At 38.6% G+C, this 18,445-nt stretch overlaps 1 protein-coding gene across 1 annotated transcript in view; it reads right to left on the bottom strand.

The window, feature by feature from the left end:
• Positions 1–6,482: 6,482 nt before the first annotated feature.
• The window catches only part of ADCY2 (adenylate cyclase 2), a gene marked incomplete at both ends in the record, with an annotated part of 203,697 nt that continues 191,734 nt past the window's right edge, over positions 6,483–18,445 (bottom strand). The window contains 5 exons of the mRNA XM_079533799.1: positions 6,483–6,635; positions 7,595–7,719; positions 11,724–11,838; positions 13,862–13,969; positions 15,498–15,644. Of these exons, the coding sequence (XP_079389925.1) occupies positions 6,483–6,635; positions 7,595–7,719; positions 11,724–11,838; positions 13,862–13,969; positions 15,498–15,644 (648 nt within the window). The remainder of the gene's footprint in view (positions 6,636–7,594; positions 7,720–11,723; positions 11,839–13,861; positions 13,970–15,497; positions 15,645–18,445) is intronic.

The raw sequence follows: 18,445 nt of genomic DNA, 5'->3' as shown, positions 1-18,445 counted from the left end.
TAAGGTACACAGGATTCCTGAAGTCACATTTGAAATGTTTCTCTCTGATTCTGCTCTCGGTGTGGCAGACAAGAGATTTGAAAAGATGAAAGAAGAGGTATTTGCAAGTTTTCCCATCAGGGTCAGGTAACCTCTAAGCAGCAAAGTTGAGACTGGTGCTGTGAAGAAGCAGCAGGAAGCAGTCATAGGTGACTCAATACCTATCTCCAGGACTGGTGCATCCACCTGCTGGGTTTTATAGACATGGAAAACACTTCAAGACAACACATCTATGATCTGGTGCCAGTTGGTTTCCACCTATCTCAGTGGGGAAAATGTTTCTTGTCCTTTAACTTGGCAAGACTGATTGAGAGGACTTAAACTAGGATCGATAAGGGAAGGGGATACCATTAGGAGCACTGGGGTTATGCCAAAGGATGATGTGGCACTCTCTGAAGCAAGGCTAAAGGGATCATCTGTGTCATTCCAAAGAACACTGCATATTCAGGAGCGTTCTGAAATGCTTATATACTAATGCACACAGTATGAGAGACAGCTGGGATGAACTGGAAGATTTGCTCCTCTCCCAGAGCACTGATATCATTGTGAGACTTGGAGGGATGAGTCCCATGACTGAATGCTGGGATGGAAGATTTTCAGCTGTTCAGGAGGCATAGGCCAAGCAGGTTGGGGGGAGGTGTTGCATTGTACATAAGGGAGAGACTAGACTGTATGGTCATTGACGTTAGGGATGATGTGGCAGGGAGCTTCTGGATTAGGATTAAGGAGACAGGTAACAAAGTGGAAGTTGTTCTAGGTGTCTACTGTCTACTGCCCACCCAGGACAGTAGCATAGATGAGCTATAGGCAATTAGGGGATTTTTTGGGATTGATTATCTCATCCTTATGTGAGACTTCACCTTCCCAAACATATACTTGGAATATCATACTATTATGACAAGTATGTCTGAAAATTTCTGAAGCATGTTTAAGATAACATCCTGTCACAAGTACTGAGTGAACCAACTATAAGAGGAGCCACCCTGGGTCTGTTGTTTGAGAATTGGAAAATCCTCCTGGAGCTAGGGCAGAAAAAGAAAATATATGAGCTTTAGAAGCAAAGTCTGGCTTCAGAGGGAGAGTACAAGGTGGCAGTTTGCATCTGCAGGGAAAAGAGTGAGAAAAACCAAAGCTTATCTTAGTTGACAGTGGCTACTGTGATGTCAGATACACAAAAAATATTTTTCTAAGTATGTCAGTAGCAGCAGGAGGTCTAAGGAAAACACTGCACTGATACTTGATGGTCAGCTAACAAATAGGGATGAGAAAGTGGTGAAGGCATTGAATGACTTTTTGCCTTAGTTTTTAGTATTAATGATAGATCTTGGACTGCCTGGTCTTTTGTGTTGAATGACTGTGACCATAGAAGCAGTGACTTTCCATCGGTGGTCACAGAATTGTAAGGGCATGAGAGAAGATCCAGGAAACTACAGACCTAGTAGTCTCATTTTGGTCCTGAAAAAGTTATGGAGAAGGTTATCCTGGGGATACTGAAAGGTATTTAAGGAACACAGCCAAAATGGAAAAGTCCTCTAACCACTTGGTGGGTGAAGGTGAGGCATTACACATATTCTTTCTGGAAGTAAGGCCTTTGATACTGTCTCTCATGGCATCCTTTTGGACAAATTGTGCAATGGTGTGATAAACAGGTTCACACTATGCTGGGTGATGATCTGAATTTTAGAGCTTAAAGTGTCCTACATGTGAATGGGGCTACATCAGACTGGCAGCTGGTCAGTAGCAGCTGGTCAGTAGAGTATTCTCCAAGGCTCGGTTCTGGGGCCAGTCCTATTTAATGTTTTTTATCAATGATCTAGATGCAGAAGCTCAATGCATCCATAGCAGGTTTGCTGATGATACTAAACTGGGAGGTGGTGTTGACTCTGGAGGGATCAGAGGGTTTGCAGAGGGATCTAGATAAGATTGGAAGATTAGATATGATCAGTAGCATGAATTTCAACAAAGGAAAATGCCAGGTTCTGCAACTGGGATGGATGCAGGTACAGACTGGGAGAAGAATGGCTGGAGAGCATCTCAGGAGGAATGGCCTTGGGGGTGTCAGTGACAGCGTGAGCCAGCAGTATGCAATGGTGGACAAGTGGACAAATTGCATTTTGCGGTCCACTGAACACAGCATAGCCAACTGATCCAAGGAGGTGATTCTCCTCGTCTGTTTAACACTGATGTGGCCTCGCTTTGAATATTACATGCAGATCTGCTGCTCCATAGTATAAAATGAATTTTAAGGTCCTTGAAAGCATCTAGAGGAGGGCAACAAGGCTGGTAAAAGGATATTTGTGCTGTCTAGTCTGGAGGAGGCCGAGGAGTGACCTCATTGCTCTCTGCAGGTCCCTAAGGAGGGGAAGTGCAGAGTGAGGTGCCAGGCTGTAGTTCCTGGTCACCAATGACAGGACACGTGGGAAAAGCACAAAGCACAACGCCTTTTTTTACTGTGAGTGATGAAACATTGGAACAGACTTCTTAGAGAGGTGGCTGATGCCCTATGGCTTTCAGTGGATAAGAAGCATTTGGACAATGCCCTCAGTAAGATGCCTTGGCTTTTGGTGAGCCCTGGAATGCTTTGGCAGTTGGGCTAAATGATCTCTGAATGTTCCTTCCAACTGAACTATTCTCTCACTTCTGCTCCCCTCCATATAGCTTTTATACTTATAACAATGTCTCAAAGGCAGGATGAGTGTTCTGAAATATCAAACTGGTTGTTGGAAAAACTTAGCAAGAAAATTTGTCAAATTAATTTGGCAAGGCAAATGGTCAGAGGGGAGACGATGAGACAGAGATGGTGATAGGATGGACCCAAGAAGACAGATGACATGTAACTAAACAAGCTATTGAAATGCAGAAAAAACACAGTAGCAGTCTTCCTACTGCAAGGTGACATACCTGTTTCAAGCTGGTGGCACTTACAGCAGAGATGGCTAGGCAGCTGTTAAATCAAAGCTCAGCAATTCAGTTCCTCTCCTTGCTGTTTGGCCTTAACATGTATCAGAATGCCATGTATTCCTGAGCCATGAAAGAGAGACAGCCTTTCCAACAAATGCTGTGAGCCATCATCCTTGAAAAAGAAGCTGAAGCACAGATGACTCTAAAACTGTCCAGTTTCTGCTGTAATAGGTTTGGTCCTCAAGTCAAGCCATTCATTTCACACAAGTGCTTGTTTCTTCAACGCCCTGAATGAGTGACAGACTGTCTCTTGCAGGAAGAAAAAAAAACTTCATACTGAAGTACAACCAAAAAGAAAATTAATTATCGAAGGACAAAGTAATCATCATGTAAAACTAAATCTGTCAGCATATAAACATTCCTGATGATATGCCTAATTGTTTGTCCTGATACAAGGTTCTGAATACAATGACAGACTTTCAACACCTCTGCCTATGAATGTGCACAGCCTTCTGTTTAGAAATGAGTAGGCTGAAGTGCTACCTGCACCGCAGTGGAAAAAGGTAAGGTCTGTAGATAGTTTATGAAGTAGATAAACCATTAAAGGAATGTGAAGAGAATTAATAATGCTGTGCATACAGGATAGATAGGATGCTAATGTTTGTTTCTGGAAACAGCATTTGAATAGCATTACTTTACAGGTGATCACAACTACTTCTGTAGTCAAGAAAAATATCTGCAAGGCTAGTCTTTCTTCCTGCCCCTTGGTAGTCCTCCATAAATTGGCACACAGCACTGTCTTTGATAAAGAAATGCAGCAGACTCCCAAAGTGTTCATGTTTGGGTTTCATTTTCCCAGATCACAGTGAATCACGCTTATATTCATTGTGTGGCTGCTGCCTCATGTTGTTGAGCACTCTTGCATTCTGCTTTTGAAACTCATGACCTTGGTGACTCGCTGGCGACCTGCGAACTGCAGCATCAACATGGAAGCTGTAGAACTCGAAACTTAAAGTTACGCAGAAAATACGATCATCAGAAAACTTTCAAGTTATACAGCGACACTCAAGTAGCGTTATATCCAGTTACTGCGGAATATAAAATTTCTGCAGAAGAGGAAGAAAGAGGATCTCCGGGTCAGTCTAGACAGGGGAAGAATAAAACAGTATAGACAGTAGATGTAAAGTGCTTTGGAAGACAAAAAATATTTATTGGATACAAATAGCTTCTTGGCACTAGAAAGATAATAATACTCAGCAACTAAAGGCTGGAGAAAGGATAATATGCACCCTTCTTTGGGCATCATACTACACTTATATTCATCTTTTGCCCATTTTTTTGTTCTTTAGCAGGATTTGGCTACACAGTAGCGAGAGTTAGAATGCAAGTACAAACTGAGAGAATACCAGAGTATTACAAGGGCACAAGAGTGTCACAGACAAGGGCATTATCAACACGTTCTTGGAGGGCACATACTTAGCTTTACACTTCATTGGACCGGTCAGCTCACAGCTATTCAAATAATTTAATGTTTTATGGGTTACAGAAATATTATATACTTTAACTTTTATAAAAATTATAGAAACAAGTCTATCAAATTAGGTACATAGTTTACTAATGGTGCACAGAATGTGCAAGAATACAAATGAAAACAAAACCCTGAATGTACAGATTATACCTGACAGTTGCACACAGATATGACAGTACAATATAATCAACTTACAGGGTTTTCATCCACAGTAAGAAATGATTGCTTTGACCTGTGATAACACTAGAACGGTTTTAAAGGCTCAGAGTACATTCAACATCTAAGTTGTTCTCTACTTTTCCCAATGTAATTTAATTTTTAATTTAAGAAATTTTAAAAATTCAAGGTGTCTATTTCATTTCAAATGTAGACATTTTAAGACTGACTGCTATTCCAATTTGCTAGAGGGCAGCTGGCGGCTGTTGGTAACCTCGCCACACTCAATGAGACTGTGCAGCCTGATGCCATTTGTATTGGGAATATTTTGGGAACTCCTTCTGAAAGGACACCAATGCAATACAAATGTATATAAATGTTTCACGAATATGGAATCTGAAAGATCGTTCAATGAATGCTCTTTACATTTCAATACCATGACAGGAAAAATATTATAGCTATATTTTTGAGTGTGAGACTTATTAATTTTGGTTTGTTAACCTGTTATCATGACTAAAAACATGTTAATATCAAGTACCGATAATGGCAAAACAAAATAATCTTTGTAGTGCCTTCAAAGGAGCATGTTTACCTGCTTTCTCAGTCTCTCACATTTGCTCACCTGTGAAAATCTGCAAGTTACTATTCAACAAGATTTAAATTGATCTTGAATATCCACAAAATAGCAATTTTTTGTATCTTCAAAAATAGACAGACTGTATCAATTATGTTCTGATAAATTTGATTATTTTAAATATCCCATGAAATTGGGCACTATAAAGATAAGTGAAAGGCATGCAAGGGCAGATGAGGTGGTCAAAGTACAAAACACAAATGTTTCCTCTTTCCTACATCTTCTCTTAGTTACTGTTTAAGCACTGCAGGCCCGTTGTAGAGTAGCAACACTGCTTATGTCTCCAGTATCCTCCACTTCGTTCTCATTCATGTTTGGGACTTGAAGTCTTCTCTGTCACCTAGGGACCAAATGACTGCGAAGTGCCTAGGATACTAAGAAAGACTGAAGACAGAAGAGTTGATTCAATTTCTGAAAGGCAGAAGCAAATCTTACAGATATTAATGACCTAAGCTGAGGAGATAGCTGGCCACAGCCTGCTTCAATATCTAATCACTGAATAAAATACAGCAGCTGCAGCAGAAGATGCTCAGGTGTAGAGGTACAGAAGCCACAGAAGGAAGCAAAACTAAGAGACAGCAACAGTAAGACAAATTACATATAAACCTTTAATGAATTAACCTTACAAAAGACAATTGCTTCAAAACATTTGACACGTTTGTACAAAACTATTCCAGCATTGTTAGTTCTCTCTTCAGAAAGAATGCCAGCAAGCCACCCAACGTGTCCCTGGCTATGAGATGCAACTGGTGATCACATCCAACTCATGTGTGGATCGAGTAAACCTATTTACAAATACTGTATGCTTTAATACCAGATTAGTGGATGCTATTGGGGAGCGACTGTATTTTCCAGAAAACACCATGCATCAGGAAATAGTATGCACCCCTAGCTTTATTGCCTTTTTTCCCCACATTTGTCACCAACATCTCGTTTTAGTCCTTTCAGGATGAGTTACCTCCTTTTCCTATTCCTTCTTTTCTTGTCCTGGAATAACTGTGCAAGTTGCAGTACAATCTTCCAGTCCTATAGTGTACATCACAACTGTCCTTGAACATAGGAATATCAAGGTGCAAAATGATGGCTCATGGGACTATTCTGCAGCCATATTAAAATAAGTGCCACATATCAGAAAATAGCACGCATGTTAAGGGCCAAAATGTAGTTAAAAAGTGCGTGATACTTTCCTGAAAATATGGTATCAATGACATGTACAAGCATTCTTCAAGATGCCACATTCCCTTGTGAAAGGGATCTTGTCATTTCTGTATGTACAAAGTATGTCTTCAGTTCTCCTTTTCCTTTTACGTTTATGATTCCTCTGCAAGTGCTCATGTACCCCAGTGTTTGCAGGACATTGTTTGTCTCTTCTGTAACCTGCATCAAGACAAAACCAACACTGAAAAAAGAGTGAAGCAGAATCACCTTGCAGAATATAAAGAAAATATCTGTCCTAACTAACAGGACTAGTCAGTCTAACTGACTGTGAACCAAAACTGAAGCAGTGCTGCCATTTCAGGTGCAAGTACACCAGGGCAGAGGTTATTCATCAACAGCATCAGCTTTCTCAGACTAGCTGTGTTTCTTTGTGAAGCAAACAAGTATTTGTAGATATCACTGCTCTGAGATCCCTCCTATTTTCAGGCTTGGCCAACACCTAGTAGGTAGCTCTACTTTTGCACTGTTTACTTCTGAATGGGCTCAATCACAGAGTCTGAGTGGTGTCGGTCACATACCTGGTGGGATACCAAAGTGCTGCAAGGCATACCAGGAAGAAAATTAAAATGTGATCCCTGAATATGAAATCTCTGGAAGATTAGTAAATGAAGGTCTTTTCTGTACAGGTCTGTCATAATCTATTCAGATAATAAACCATAAAGGTTATTAATCTGCACGTTTCAACAAAATAACATTTCATCACTGCTTTATGGATTTAACTTGATATATGTAGTTATGGACATTTTTCCTTCAGAAATAATTAACATCAAGAATACCCTTCACAAATAATGTAGCTAATATTTTACCAGTTTAGAAATTCAGAGAATACAAATGTGATTTTGCCCAACACCCCTCTTAAATTGGTGCTACGTTTCTAGGAAATGCATAATTTCCTCCATTGTATTCCTCTGTAGGGTGAATATAAAGTTTTGATTCTCTTCCCATTTTTCTTCCATGAATTTTAATTCTTTTTGTTCCTGACTGAGATCCATTTCTTCTGAAAGGTCATTTTTACGGTAGGCATCTTCAGCCCCCAGAATACAAACCCCTTTGGTGTACAAACATACGATGATTTTTAAGCACTGTTAAGATAAATACTGGCACCAAAACAAGACTACCTGTATTTTGTCTAAGACACCAGTGCTGTCCATCCTGCTGGCCACATTTACTGTATTACCCCAGATATCATATTGTGGTTTCTGAGCTCCGATTACTCCAGCTATTACAGGTCCATGGTTAATACCTGAAAAACATAAAAACTTTATGTTACAAAAGAATATTTACCAGATGATGGCAAGTAGCGCACCTGGCAACTTATCAAGTCAATGGACACCACAGTATTTGGTCCATGTTGATTAGTGGGTACAGCAGCCGATAGCCTGTTCACAAATGTTTTGTCAACCCCTTATGGCAAGAGAATGTTATAGAAATGTCAAAAGTTAATCTAACTTTAGTTTTACAACTCCTTTCTATCCTGAATAATTTTGATATTTTCAACCTTTACTACATGGCATGAGAAACATTCTGCAGGAAGAGCAGCTTCCTCTGGGAAAACAGATATACTGAAATTTCTTATTTCTACTTTCAGTGAAAAGGACTTCTCTCTGAAATAATCAATAGTCAAATCAAATGCATTTTACAGTACTCTTTGGTTCATAAATGTAGAATAAATTACTGTGCATAAATTGCAAGGATTTGAATCCTTGTTCTGAAGGTTGGATTGCTTATATTATCTTCAATAGTTGTAGTATATGTATTCCTTAAGCATAGAGTACAAATAACAATTTGCTAGTTCTGAAATGCAGATGCTAAGAGAGAAGAATGACATAGCATAGTTCCCATTCCATCCTGGGCACATTTTCTCTTGTGGTCAGTTTGCATCCTGTGTTAAGGGATGCAAGGGAACTGACTTTATGCTTCTAGTAGGGAAGCAAAGCAGGAGGCAATATCAAAAGCACTGTCACTAACTAGCATCAGATGCACTATAATTAAAATTACACTTACCAACAAGCAGGAAATATTCAGTGAGAAATGTACCCTGCCGTGATGAACAGTCTGGATTTCTAAAATTATCCCCTAATCAAAAGATCACAACTGACTTCTACTTATTCCTTGACAGAAACCAGCAATAGAGATATATCTATGCAGTGAAATTAAAGTACAATTGTAGCACAGAGGCGCCTTAGAGCAGCTCATCTAATACAGATCACATGCAGTGTAGTACCATGAGTAACAACCAGGCTGTAAAAACTCTGAAAAAGGTTCTGTACCAATTAAATTGAGAAAAATGGAGAAGTATGTAATCTCTAAAGGCACTTGGGATTAAACATAAAGAGGGACGTGCTTTGCAATAGTGCATTAACTTCCAGGTCATAGGTGTTTTTTCCTGCCTTCGGATATTGGAGAGATGTGTGTGGTATACACTATGCTATGGTTCAGAAATTAGGATGGTGCAGTGTGACTTTCCCACAATGCAATGAGCAGGAAGTGACCTCTTTTTCCTTTTTTCTGACCCGTCTCCGCTCATGGTCTGAGTGATACCCTCAGGGGCTGGAGAACCAGGTTCAGATCCCTCCTCCTTCATGAAGAGTTCTGCTAGTACCTCCTAGGAATGTGATTTGGCAATGAAATCATTGTGGCATGTGTTGCCCTAAGTGACTCTTGCTAGTGCATATCTCCCTTGTGTGACACATAAACACGTGTTGAGGCAAAGGCTGGAACAGAAAGTGAATTCTTTAACAAAATAAGACGCAGTCTGTCTTTTTCTCTCATACTAAATGAGGTTAAATTATTCCATGAAAATGAGAACACTGTTCAGCAAGCACAATTCAGCAGGACTGACAGAGGGTAGGTATCTCACTCCAAAGCATCCAACAGCTTGGGCTCATGGAATTCTCCAGGAAACTGATCCCCATGCTTGAGCAGTCTTAGACAAAAGCAGGAACAAAACTGTTCGCCTACAACATTGAGAAATGTCCTAACGATCAGCCTATGTGGAAAACAATATGTCAGACTCTATTGCAATTTGAAAAGAAGTAGCACTTCTGCAAAAGTTTCCTTGAAAGTATACTAACAGAAGGGAACAAATGCCTGAAATATCACCTGCGTGCTCTTTTGCCTGAGAACATCAGGCTATGTACCTCCCAAGGCACAACTAGCATTTTTTGGCATTTACAGCAAATTAAGGTTGAAAACCAACATGTCAAGTGAGCTGCAAACATTTTAGGGTTGAATGCTGGCTGAGAAAAGCTTTTACAAATGGCAGTTTGGGTTTAAGTCCTTAAAGTGGGGATTACATTAGAGGAAGATGCATTTCTGTGGTTGCAGTTGCTATGGATATCAGGTGCTTTCATAACCATAAGTGGTGGTGGGATGTTGGCATGAAGAGCTCAGTGGTGTCTATAGTGTGTTAAGGTGGCAAAAGTGCCAGTCTGGGATCTGTGTACCTTTGAAGATTTAATCCTTGCTGCTGCTTTTTGGTTTGTTTTTTTTTTACCCTCCATTTGGAACATGTTATTTCTTTAAAGTTTTCTCAGAGATTGTTTTAGACTCATTTAGCAAAAATATATAAATTAATAAATTAATTAATCCAACCAATGAAACAAAACCCTGAGCAACAACCCTGTCATAAGATTCTTAAGATTTGGCAAACAAGATTTATTCCTTTTTTTTTTTTTTTTTTTCTTTTATCCTTTTTATTATATGGTGGCTAGGACTTGGAAAACAGACAAACAGTTTGTGTGCAGTCCAGAAAACACGATGCAGAACAACCACAAAAGACTGCTCAAAAACCATCAGGCACTTTACCCTCTCTTTAACTCGTCTTAATTCATTCTGCACACACAAAAAATGATTTTCAGGCAAACTCTGTTAGTGTTTAATGCTACAAAAGCAGCTTTTGACATAGTGTAATCTTCACTTTTTTTTTTTCTCCTGTTCTTTATTTCATGAAGCAAATGAGTATAACTTCTACATAGCATCCAGCAAATGTTTTTAAATCACAAGTAGGTATGTTTTTTCCCCTAGAAGGTTCACCTCTTAATCCCTACTTGATAAGAGTCAGCTTTGATATAATCAGTTTGCAGATTCAGTATGTATATTGACATAACACTTTGTTAGCAAGTATGTAGCATTATATATGGCACAAAGAGAACTCTTATTCTGTACAAAAATATACTATCTCTACACATTTTTTATAAACTCATCAAGTTCTGGAACACAACGAGAATGGGGCATACTTCAGATGTGCTTTCTCATTTTTTATCGATGGCAATGAATATGAAACAAAAAGGAAGGTCAGAAAGTAGCAAGCATAACCAGTGGGTGGCACTGTAAAATAAATGTAAGACCAAGCAAGAAGAAAAGCAAGCAGCACAGCAATAAAAACAAGGAAGGAGAATAACTGTTGGATACTTCAGTCATGTTTATAAGATTTGTGGGTATCCAGCATTTATTTAATGCTTTCATTTCACACTTTCCAAGTTACATATTGCATTGTAAAACTGCTATGTACTGCGATCAGGAAATAAGCATCTTGGAGCATATGGTTCTTGATCAGATCTGAATTCATTTATTTCATCATCCTTCCCATGACTTACTGCAACTGTGTATTTATTTATTTATTTTTAATACTGTGGAGCACAAAGGGAAGCAATAAGAAGCTGAAATATAAGTGATAAATATCCTAATGAATATCAACAGCTGGACATCTTTGCTCTTATTTGTCAATAAACACAGAATAACAAATAAGTGAAATATCCTCCTGTGTTAAACAGCAGGAAGGAAGCATTACTGTATGCTTGCTTGAATTTAGTACGTCTAAAGTATTTCAAACTCCAGCCTCATTTGTGCCTTTTAGGTGCTGTCCTCCAAAGTCATTCACATAGTTTTGCAAAGCCCTGCCTAGTATCTCCTTTGGTACTGAAAAGCTTTAAAAATGTATATAGTCAACAACATCTGGAATAATTATTACAGTTACCATAGAACCACTTGGACCCACGGGGCTGTATTTTCCAAGCATTCTTTATTTAGTGATGCTGCTTCTTCTGAGTTCCTGCCTTGAAACACATCTTGCCACAACAGCAGCTGTGCTCAGTGGCAAAGCCATTGACACTGCCTTTAAGCAGGGTAAAGGTGATGCCATCTACTTTCCTGGCCCTGTTGGTCAGTTCTAGTAATGCTTTAATCTGCTTGAACATCACACTACATTCTCCCCCTCTTCCACATATCAAATCCTGTAATACATACCTACTCGTAACTTGAAGTCATTAAAAGAATGCTTGTTTATGACATCCAGTTTCGCCACTAAGGCAAATGCAAACTCCACCATGGTTCCTATGTGCATATACTGTCGTTCAGGTTCCTGAATTGCCAAACAAACAGAATAAAATCATTTTATGTAGCTTTAGTTCCTGTGAGAACACATCCAAAATACCCTGAACACAAAAGCACTTAAACTCTCAGGGATATCCTAACGCCAGGGTGGCTGCAGCAGAAAACTAATGTAGAAGATGATGTCCTCTCCAGCAGCACTTCAATCAAACAATGGCCAATAGACCATGTTGCATTTTACTTACATGATAAGGCAGTATAGAGTTGATACATTCAAAACATACTCAATATAAAATTTTGACTGTTAAGCAACTGATTAGCCACTATCTGTTCTACCAGCACTCACTGCCTATGCATGCCAAGGATTTGTACATTAATTTTCTCTGAGTGTCTGTTTCTGCTTTATGTCTCTTAATAATAAATGGTGCTTGTGGTCAGCCCCACAGGGACTCCTCCCTCTCACTGCTGCACTTTTCAGCACCCTTGCTAATGCTTACATTCCAGTGAGATTCAGTTTTAATAGTTTCTCAGCTGATCTCATCTGGCAGATGGATAAGGAGGCATATCTGGGAACTGTAATAGACCTGAAAATGAACAAAATGCAGGAGGAACAGAGGGGAAAGACAACCCATTCCCTGTTCAATAATTTGATATTCCAGGGTGCACATTAGTTTCTAAGGCTATAGACTTAATGTTTTATCATATACTAACAGTGTAGCCTGATTCTAAGCACTGGTTTGAGTCCTCTTAGGCTAAGGAGAGAAGTGATTTTCAAGCTCCTACAGCCCTGGATAGGATTTTGGCAAGAGAATGATTTCTTAAGAGTTAGACTTACTGATCTCTATAAGAAATGACTGAATCTTCCTTGAAATAAAGTTTCAGAGTTGATGGACAGATGACAACTTTGTAAGATGATTCATGGAGTACATATATCAGTCTTGGTGGGACAGCAGCTCTTGCCACAGCTGTTGTTTAGATGAATTAAGCCTTTCTGTTTCCTTTGGAGATCACTCCTAGCTAAGACAGATGGTATCATACCTAGCTGATACATTGAGACCCTGTCTTTAGGCACTTAGTCTTCCCTGAGTTCTTGTATTGAAATGGGGGCTGTGCTCAGCAATATGCCTAGCTGTCAGTTGTACGGCAGTATCTGTGGATCTGCAGCATCTGGACTGAAGAGACCTAAGATTTGATGGATTTCAAAATGTGTACTAAATCACCAAAGGAACACTAAGACTTGGATCTCCTGATTTATAATTTGTAGAAATAACTCAAACAATACAATTTCTTGCAGCACACACACTAAATTTACTAGTGGTTAAGAACTCCTCTGTGTGTTCTCCAGTCTATGGTCTTACATTTGCTTCATTTTCTTCACCTCCCTGTACAGAATGTCAGGGCTAATTTGAAATTATTCTTTTTTTGTCCTCAAGATTATTAAGGTCTAGTTCAGGTGTTAATTGCTTCTCTTTAGAAGGAACATGAGTTTGTCAGGAGACGTTAATCCTTATCAGGGAACATACTGATTCATTATTGCCGTCTCTGTTGCTCACCAGTGATCTGATGAAGGCTTTTGTTTCAAAGTTATGAATTGCTTCTCTGAACTTCATTTCTACTGACTGCACACAGTTCTCAATCCTACTACATTAAATAAATCAGAAACAAAGGAATCTGCTTTAAGCATTGAGCCTGAAGGTTCTTTAAGTGTATGGTTAATAAGGCTACCCTGCACTCTCAACTTTCATAGGAAAATAGTGATCCCAACACTCTCCTTTGGACTCTAAGTTCAGTTACTTCTGCTGCAGCATGTAGCAATAAAATGCAGAATTATATTTAGAGTAGAAGGCCAAATTTAGACATAACAAATAAGAGGCAGCATTTTAAAACTGCAATGTGAAAAAAAATAATTCAGAAACTTCTAAATAAAAGCATACACTTGATCAGTAAGAAATAAAATTGAGGCCAGAGCGTTATATGTAGGCTGCTGTTTAATGAACAGAATTTTAGGCTTTACTTGAGCATGATTTTTATTGAGCATGAACTTTTTTCTATACCTGATACTGTTCTTGGTTGGGCGTAGCACTCAATCCTGTTGCTGCCATGTATGTGCTTCCAATGGTCTTTATCTTTTCAACTCCACTGAACTTTGGCTTAGACAATAACTGGAAAACGAGAACAGTTATTCATTATTGGGATCAACAGCATTCTTAGTCTAAGTGCTTGTTTCTCTAACAGAATTCAAGAGATCAGTACTTTAATTCACAAATATATACAGGATGGCCTTAAGGATGGACAAAAAAATGGATACAGGAATAGTTCCCAGAAAAAGGGAAATCATGTCTCCTAAAACACCCTTTTATCATAAAGGGACTAGATTTTCATTAGTGAGACTGAACTTCATCTTACTGTCCATTTAGCTCTTAAAAATCAGTAGACTTTACACTCATTTGATAGTGGAACCAAATCACTTGACGAGCCAATGGTTAAGCCGCAAGCAGCTTTCTGAAAGTAAGCATCTCTTCTAGTTGAGATGGTAAGAATTCTAATTCATAACCCAGGTTGTTTTGAACATTCCAAAGTTATCAAAATGGGTTTGCTGCTAAAATTCCCTCCACAGCTGCAGAACTGCAAATCCAGTCTGTGTTCTCTGAATCATGACACACTCTTAACACCTTCTTTGGGTATCTTTATCACCAGCAACTTAAAGACAAATACTGTTCTCAGTGAGACCTTTAGATATGACTTTTCACAGTCTATCTGTAGTTATACACTCTGCACTTGCCTGTAGCTTGGAGAGTGGAATGTTAAAACCTATACATTCCTAGGAGTAATTCACATACCAACTGATCAACATGTTGTATAATCAAAACAATGCAGGTTATAGAATCATGGAAATGACCTGCAAGCATTATCAAATCCAAATCCTGGCTCCATAAAGGACCACCCAAAAATCAGATATATGACTGAGAGCATCATCAAGACGCTTCTTGAACTCCTGCAGCTTGGGGCTGTGACCACTGCCCTGGGGAGCCTGTTCTGGTGCCCAACTACCACCCTCTTCGTGAAGAACTTTTTCCTAATCTCAAGCCTGACCCTCCCTTGATACAGCTCTGTGCTGTTCCCTCAGGCTCTGTCACTGTCACCAGAGAGCAGAGCTCAACGCTGCCTATCCACTCCCCTCGTGAGGAGCTCCCATGAGGCCTCCTCTCAGCCTCTGCTGCTCTGGGCTGAATCAAGTGGCCTTAGTCATCCTCCATACATCTTGCTCTCAGACTCTTCAGCACCTTCACATCCTGCTTTGGATGCTCTCCGAAGATGTAAAAGTTTAGGGCACAAACTTAGGTACTTTACCTTTGGCATTAGTATTTGGGAACAGTTAATATACGGCATGTAATGTGCCTTGTGAACTGCAGATAAAGGGCAGAATTTCCCCATCATGTATATGCATTGGATTCTCACTATAGAGACTGAAAAGCAACAGAATATGATGTCAGATCAATAGTTCATTTATTCCACATAAATCTCTTTTTCCTTTAATATTCTTTGGAAACAATTTCTACATGACCAGACATACAAAAGTTCTTTTCTGACAGCTCTTCCACTCTCCTTTTCAAGTATGTTTGCTTACTGTTGCATACCCTGAGTTATTATGATTGAAACCGTATGTTGATTGTTGTTAGAAGTACATACATCATCGAAGTCAGCAATGATCTCATTTAGCAGCCTGAGACATTCCAAGCCTTCCTTATTTACATCAGATTCTGTATAAAATTCCTTGAAATCCGGAATAGAGGCAAACATGACACAGACACAGTCATATGACTGATGATATAGATCCTGTCCAAAAGAAAATAAAAAAAAGAGAAAAGAAACTTGTTATACCCAGCTCTAAAGAAGGTTCTATGATAATAGGCTGTGACCCAGTTCTGAAAAGGAAGATGGCGCCATGCATGGAAACTTTTAAAACAGTGTTCTAGTATTTTTTGCATTTAGTGGCATTTATTGATCTTTAAACACCATACAGACTTGTTAAACATAGTCAACATAGCTGAAAATTTTTGGTGTTGTACAGTTACTCCTTTTTTTCGCCTGAACATTTGCTCAGTAAGTATAAAATGTTCACTGATTTATTAGATAGGGATCACTTCTGAGATTTGTAGTGAATTTGGTTTGGCTTGCATGGTTGAGACTATATTTTGCAAAACAGTCTCTAATTTTTTATTAGCTGTATTATTATAATAACTAGAAAGAACTAAAAAATTGAAGCAAAATCTCAACAGTAGAGCACTACAAAAGCATAATATGACACAACCCTGACAGATCCTAATCTAAAATGACAAGATGCCTAATAGGACAAAATAATTGTCCTTTCTTTTCCATAACAAGGGGCTTAACGAGATAAATAAGTCACTTGAACTTAAACTTACTTATGTGTCACATTCTCCATAGCATTCTGTGAGCTCTGAAATGAGAGCATCTCTGCTCCATAGGAAACCTCTGATGATAAAAACGAATCCCCTTATCCCTTCCCTCAGTTTCCTTTCCAATTCTATCACTAGAATCTCTCTGCTTTCAGGACAAATTTATGTCCTGAAAAAAGAAAAGAAGGACTATTTATTAAACTAATAAAAAAAGTATGGAAATCCATATACAAAGGTAACCACAATAATAAGGGATGCTGTAAGCTAGTATAATGCCAAATTCCGTTAAAGGTATTTGAGTAGAGCATGGATTTCAATATTCTTGTGAATAAGATGAATATTCTATAATTTCAAGAAGGATCAGATATTTTTTCCCTCTTTTCTTGTTCAAAGTTTGTTTTTTTCGATTTTGCTTGCAGTATATTTGTTTCCTTTTTTAAAGAACGTGGTGAATCTACATGAGTGTGCACAGACACGGTGAATCCAAATTGGTGATGTTAACTGAAAAATAGCAGAACTGGTTATGGTAAATGGTAAAACTTATTGACTGTCTCAGCCCAGAACAGGTGTGAGACAGACAGACAGGAGCACGAGCAGTTGGAGAAGCTAGATTGTTCACTATTCGACTTTTCTTCCCTTTTATTTCATAAGGATTATATAATCACAATGTCCTTGAAACTCCTCAAGCATCCTGCCCATTGAAAAGAACCAGTACACTGGTAATACTTCTCTGTCATCTATTTGTTCCATTCCCATAAACATTGGATTAATTCGCGTATTTCCTCCTGCAGTGTTCAAGTCTATATATAAAAAAAAATATCAATTTAATTCATACAATAATACAGGGGAAAGGAGAGTCCGCTGGCTAGATGATATCAACTGAATTTGAGTAATACACCTAGATAAAGCATGTCATTTGAAAGCACAATCATCTTACGTCTGTGTCTATGTCATCTTATGTATAATGGCTAATGACATTCTAGGACAGGTGTATCTGGAAAGTCATTTTACTGCCAGACAGGCACAGTCTTTTCAGACAGTGCTTCTCTCTCTTGGATATAAGGAAAAAATGGAGGTCACTTTTCCTAATGCAAGGACTCAAGAGGGGTGCCTGAAACTATACAGGATGACTCTGACTCTAAGCATTTCAGAGGGACCTGAGCATCTCTATGCTCTCTTTACACATTAACGCAGGTCCAGACTCTGTAACACTGAAGTGACGTGTACCAGCTGCTCTCTTGAGTGTCTTTGCACTCAAACCAGCTCAAAATTAGTGAAGTGGAGCATCAGAACAAATTTATAGACCCGCTCCTCAAATACTTAGCCTTTGCATTCTGGTTCACATCTACCTACTTCAAATTTACCTCAGGCATGTCTACACTAAAGCTACAGTAGTGTTTGCTTCTAAATAAATTCAGAACTTAAAATCTGGTATGCTGAGTGCTCATCTTAGGTTAATTTAGCAGAATAGGCACAGAAGTTACATGATGTTGTTCATCTCATTTTTCCTTCCATTTCCTCAAGTCACCTTCCCAGTATCTTGATTTCAGTGCTGGATGAAGGAATCTAGGCTACACACGTTTTTTAAAACTGGGAAGAAATTGCACCAAAAATACAGGGCTTGGCAAGGAGTAGGAAGGAGAAATTCACAGTGTTATACAGAAGACCAGAGGGAGATATGAGAACACTCACATAAGATGTAGATAATTAACATTCAAAATGTGGGTATTACATATACTTTTGAAACTTGACCTAACAAAATAAATATTCCTATCATCTTTACAAATGTAGTAAATTAAATCCATCCAAATTAACAGTAATGCTGCCACTAACATTAATACACAATGCTATTATCCTCGCAATTCTGTAAATTAATAGTAAAGGTTTGTTTTATTTTATCAAATTAACATTAGATAGCAGTTTTCTGTTTTGTTTACTTTCTTGAATCCCACTGATTTTGCATCCTAAGAAAGTAAAATCTGAAGGAATTGCTCATAGATACAGGCTACAAAGTTTGTGAAAAGTTTGTCACAGAGGCCATCTTATTTGAAACAGTACACAGAAGTGAATGCCATGACTTACCTGAGAATATAAATTCAACTCATAATAACTCATGCTTGTTACGTCCTAGAAGTGAACCCTTAGAGGGAAAGGAAACCATCTACATAGGGATATGATCAAGAAAAACATACTACTAAATAATATCATAGAATCATG

Source organism: Tetrao urogallus (assembly GCF_951394365.1).
Source record: "Tetrao urogallus genome assembly, chromosome: 3".
NCBI classification, from domain to species: Eukaryota; Metazoa; Chordata; class Aves; order Galliformes; family Phasianidae; genus Tetrao; species Tetrao urogallus.
This window is presented reverse-complemented; position numbering and strand designations above follow the sequence as displayed.